Source organism: Micromys minutus (assembly GCF_963924665.1).
Source record: "Micromys minutus genome assembly, chromosome: 9".
Lineage (NCBI taxonomy): Eukaryota > Metazoa > Chordata > Mammalia > Rodentia > Muridae > Micromys > Micromys minutus.
The window spans coordinates 66,311,728-66,317,345 of NC_137978.1; the positions used below are offsets into that span (position 1 = coordinate 66,311,728).

The window sequence follows — 5,618 nt, forward strand, 5'->3', positions numbered from 1 at the left end:
ACAAAGATGCACATGCACACAGACACATACAGATGTACATGAACACACACACACATACATAAACACAGACACACAGACACACACACACAGGCATACACAGATGCGCACACACAGACACGTACACGCTCACACTCAAAAACAACTCTGCTATTTCGGAGAATGAACCGAGCCTGCCACAGTCAAATGCATCACTATTCCTCTTTAATTAAAAGTGGTGCTAAAGGCCATGGAAGAGGCTCTCTTCCCATGGGTGTCCCTGCAAGGAACACTGTGGTTATCCGGACCACGCAGCCCTTCAGAAGCACCGTCTCTGGACCACGGACACTCCAAACTCCTTGAAGTCTGCAGCGGTGATCCACATCTGCTTAAAGCTGCTCAGAGATGTGACAATGGAGGCCCCGATCCACGTGGAGAACCAGCGGTCGGGTGGCGCCGTGATTTTGATGGGGATCCCCTTGGAAGCCAGCTGTTCCAATTCTTTCAGGAGCCTGTCATCCAGCCCCTGAAACAGCGTGCTTCCCCCGGACAAGACAATCTCCCCAAAGAGTGTCTTCTGTATGTCGGCATCACACTTGGCTATGCTGTTGGATGCCATCTGTGCCAGCCCTGGGCCATGGGTGCCCAGCTGGTCTGGTGAGAACAGGACCTCAGGAGCCTGGTACAGCTGGTCTCCGATGTAAATGACATTCCCGTCGGGCAGTTTGTACTCCCTCAAGACGTCCTCTGCCCGCCGAGAGAGTTCCTCCTCAGGCTCCAGGGCCACATAGCATAGCTTCTCCTTGACGTCATCCACCAGGGCCTTGTCCAGTGGGCACGGAAAGGCTCGCCCACTGGCCAGGAGCAGCCGGGTAAGGAGCTCTGTGATGTCTTTGCCAGCCACGTAAAGCTTGCTGACTGCATGAGGCAGGGAGTAACCTTCAAAGATAGGGACTGTGCAGGTGACCCCATCCCCGCTGTCCACCACCAGGCCTGTGACACAGGCAGAAGAATAAAGCGCCAGCACTGCCTGGTCTGACAGGTAGAAGGCAGGTACATCGAAGGTCTCAAACATCACCTCTGCTGTCTTCTCTCGATTCTCCCTGGGGTTCAGGGAGGGTTCCGTCATAAGGACGGGCCGTTCGCTGGGCTTCACACCCAGTTCCCATTCGAAGAGGTGTCTCCAGAGCTTCTCCGCATCGTCCCAGTTTGTGACCAGACCCCGCTCAATGGGGGAGTGTAGGTGCAAGCCCTCCTGTTTGTACAGAGCTTCCTCCCCTACGAAGTACTTCTTCTGACTGGCTCCGGCGGGGGACACCTTGAACTTTGGGTACCCCACCACAGAGCTGGTGACGTGACGGGGCCCAATCTCCCCGGACAACCCTGCCTTACAGAGTCCAGACCCATTGTCAAATATCACAGAAGGAGAATCTAGGGCCAATGGGTTAAACATGTCTGCGGCAATCCCTTCTGGGTAACACCTGCCCCCCAATACAGACAGAAGCTCGGGTCAGCTTCTGTCACAATAGGTTGCCCTGGAAGTTCACAGAATTCCAGGGTTCCTGGAGGTCTCCCAGGCACAGCTAGCAGACCGACCCCAGTACCCGGGAACCCTCCATCCTCCTAGGTGGTCTGTTTTCCTCTCAGGAGCTTCAGTCCTGAGAGGCCTTTTCAAGGCTAGTTGCCCAACATGTAACAATTTAGTGAAGTAACAATTGTCCTCACCGGGTGTCATAGTCCAGCAGTGGGGCTCAGTACACTGCTTTCCCCTCAAGGGAAAAGGTCCTGGGTGCGGTTTATACATCTAGGGGGACCTCACCTCAAAGTCCTCACTTCAGAATGGGGGCCCTGCCTCTCAAAGGACATTTCATTTTCCAAGGTTCAAGGGGACGGTGTCCGGGTAAATAGTAAATAAAAGAAAAATGCACCATATCAAGCTAGCTCCAGCTGCTCTCTGGCCCCAACAGCGATCTTGCCATCTTGCCGAGGCTAGCCCCATGGTGGGTTGCTGCTGTGCCAGCCCCATGCAACGAACACCTACCTCGCGGCTCTCTTGCTGCTGACTCTGCTCAGTCACAGTTCCCTGTAACCCAGCAAAATCAAAACTCTCAAGGCTTGTGATTTACCAATCAGATTTATACCAGTAAATTCTCACCCCCACAAATATAATCCACACAATAAACCCAGAGCCAATTGATATTGATCTAAACTGCCTGCCCAGATAAGACAAATTGTCCTGTAATAATCTGGATAAGATATTCATAGCTACCCATGACTATTTAAAGCCACTCAGATCTGGGTCGCCCTTCTCTTCCTCCATCTTGGTTCTTTTTTCTGTCTTCCTGTTCCATCTCTAAAATTCTCAGCCTGCCTTTCTTTTTCACTGCCCAATCACAGGCCTTGCCTTATCTTGTGCCTGCCCTCACCTGCATATCCGCATTAACCTACAGGGTGGTACCTAGCAGTCCCTCAGAACATTTCTTTTTTAATACACACCATTTCCTCCTTCCAGAAAACATACCCTTTCTAGAACCTGGGATCTTAATACCCAGGGTTCCCTCTATGCCCTGCTGACCCCACCAATCTATCAGTAGGTATTACTAACAAAAGCTGTCACAAGGCTATGTCATTCAGACACACGGTATAGACATCATGTAGATGCAGTGTAGAAGTGGGCTGAAGACTCACATCAAGATGTGTAGCAGACGTGTGTCACGTGTAGTAGACACATCATAAGCTGGCAGTGTGGACATTATACTGAAGAGGTGGCCTTTCTGTGCCCTGCTGAACCTTACAGGGGGTGTTGGTGAAACTTTGGTGGTCAAGAACCCCCCCCCCCCCCAGAGGAAACTATCAGACAGAGACCTAGGCTCAGAAGGAGCAGAGGGACATGTCCACTCTTCAGTAAGCCATGTTTATATCAACTCTATTGTTGCTTATAACCCTCCCAGCTACTATGTCCACCAAGACCATGAGATGGGCCAGGCATGTAGGTCCTCATAGTCACCCACTGTAGCCAGGGCCCAGGTCCGGCATGAACACAGGCCTGAAAATGCTCAGCAATGCTGAGGCCAGGCCTCCATAGGAGGCTCCCTCAGAGGCATCATGATCCTCAGACATGGGCTCTATCAGGGGTCGAGAACACATTGGTGAAGGTGCCCTGCGTGCTTGTGGGTGCCATATTGGCCCAGGGAGATGAACCTACTTGGCAATGGTATGTCCTGCCTATGCAAGTCCTGTTCTGTCCCGTGCCCAACAGGCAGCCTGGACCTTGTAAAGACCTCAGTGACCATGACCTATTGAACTGACCATATCTCTACTTCCACCCAACTCTGTATAATCTTCCCATTTGCTTTTATGGCTGGATCCCTAAGACCTAAAGCCCCACTTTCTGAGGACTAGATTCCCGTCTGGCTGCGGTGGGGTGGGTGGCAGAATGCTGTGACTTAGAGTTCCATCCTGCCCTGTCACAAAAGCCCCATGTACGCGCTGATCTCCCAGGTACTGCCATGACTTTGCAACTAAACCAGATGAGGGATAAAGCTCTCTAACCTTTATCTGTGGTAGGAGAGGATGAAACTGGGGCAGAGAGTTCTGGGGCAATGTCTCAGTGGCCACAGGCTGAGGGTTTGGGATCCTGGGAGGGACTACTTCCTTTCATGCAGGTGTCACGGGGTGCTATGTCTTCTTGGCATGCTGTGGAGAGAACAGCATATGATAGCAGTGTCCCAGGGGCCAGCAGAGTACAGACAGACAGTCCAGCCTTGTCTCCTCCCCAGACATGGCTTTTCTTTCCTCTAAAGGTTCAAAGTTAGGGTCACCAATCTCAGTTCTCTTATCCTCTGTTTCACTCTGTGTGTGGGGAGGTTGGTATGGTGTGTGTGTGTGTGTGTGTGTGTGTGTGATGTATGGTGTGTTTGTGTGTGTGTGTATGGTGTGTGGTATGTGTGTGTGGTATGTTTGTGTGTGTGTGTGGTGTGTTTGTGTGTACGATGTGTGGTGTATGTGTGTGTGGTATGTTTGTGTGTGTGTATGGTGTGTGGTGTGTGTGTGTGGTGTGTATCTATGTCTATGTGTGTATGTGTATGGTGTGTATGTGTGTGTGGTTTGTGTGTGTTGCATTGTTGCATGGTGTGTAGTGTGTGTACATGTGCATGTATGTGTGTGCTACATAGTGTGTAGTCTGTGTGTGTTGTATGTGTAGAGCCTGTAGTGCGTCAGAGTGCACAGTGTGTGTGGTGTATAGTGTGTGTGTATGCACTTGAAAGCGCACATACATGTAGGACAGAGTACAACCTCAGGATGCCTTCTGGGTCTTGATCCTCAGGGTTTCCACCTTGTCAGATGTTTTCATTATGATTCACTAACAGTCACAGAATTGGTTATTAAGTAGCAATGAAATAATTTTATGGTTGGGGGGGTCACCACAACATGAGAGACTGTGTTAACGTTTGCAGCATTGAGAAGGTTGAAGAACCCAGCTTTTGGTCTTTACCCCCACCCCAGATCCCCTTGCTTTTAAGAAAGCAAATCTGAAGCCTGGAGTAAATAGCTGAGAACAGAAATGGCCAGGAAGAAGCCTTGAGCCCGCTATGTGAGTGTCCCCAGACTTTTTTCTTACATCTCTCAATTCTTGATGTCCTGCCCTTGGTATGATGCCACCTCCTCTGTTCCAGAACAGCTGTGGCAGTCAGGCTTCCACATTTTCATCTGAGTGGTCCCAGGAACATCATTTGTTCACATGGGACAGTGAACATCCTCTTGGCCACGAGTACACCACACTCAGGCACCAAATGGGATTCCTAGATGCTGGGACAAGACCAATTGCCGATATTTTCTAGTTTATATTGGAACCCAAAGAGTGCAAGGTCCAACCCAGAGCACAGCACAGGATCAGCAAACTCTCTGTCCTGACACCAGCATCTAACTGGGTGAGAGACAAAGAATCAGGGAGGGTTCTGAAGACCCTGCACAAAGGGTCCAAGGGCATCCCTGGAGTAACACCACATGGCTACAGAAAATAAAAAGCATTTGGGTTTATGAGCCGTAGCCCCAGAGTGTGATGTTGGGCTGGTTTGGAGCTGCCCCCGGGGCAGAAATTCCACTTCTCAGGTGCTAGGAACCTCCTCCGCTTTAGAATCCTCCATGTGGGTCATGGCGCTCTGTCTTGGAAACTCTCTGACCCCAAATCTGAGCCTGAATCCCAGGGGCTGTGTGCCTTGGCGGGACTGTATGCACCTTTGCATGACTGAGACCCTTCAGTCTTCCCGAGGATACAAGGATATGTTATTTGGTGAGACAGAAACGTCTGGTAGCTGGGCCAGCAGTGCAGTTTCAGGGGCAGCCACAACAAGGGTGTGTTTGCCATTAACACGGGGATCTCTCCTCTCCCAGCTCCAATTAGAAGCTGCCTGAATCTGCCGCCCCTAACCTAAGCCAGCCAAGCCTCATAAATCGCTTGAACAAGTTTATGGACAAACTGTGTGTAACGCCATTCCCCTCCCCAGCGCTTGCTCTGGAGAGCCACCGTTCCTTCTCCACCCCAGCGAACATGCCCTTGTTTCTGCTCCACTGTGCGCAGCAATGGCTGTCTTCTGCTCCCGTATGACCTCACCCCCTGTGTTAAGGTCACTGTGAAAGTG

At 51.0% G+C, this 5,618-nt stretch overlaps 1 protein-coding gene across 1 annotated transcript; it reads right to left on the minus strand.

Moving 5' to 3' along the window:
* Positions 1 to 295: 295 nt before the first annotated feature.
* ACTRT2 (actin related protein T2) lies at positions 296 to 1,429 on the minus strand (the record flags this gene model as incomplete). The annotated part of the gene is made up of 1 exon (XM_080920820.1): positions 296 to 1,429. The coding sequence occupies one exon, from the start codon at positions 1,427 to 1,429 to the stop codon at positions 296 to 298; it is 1,134 nt and encodes a 377-aa protein (XP_080776946.1).
* Between the last annotated feature and the right edge of the window lie 4,189 nt (positions 1,430 to 5,618).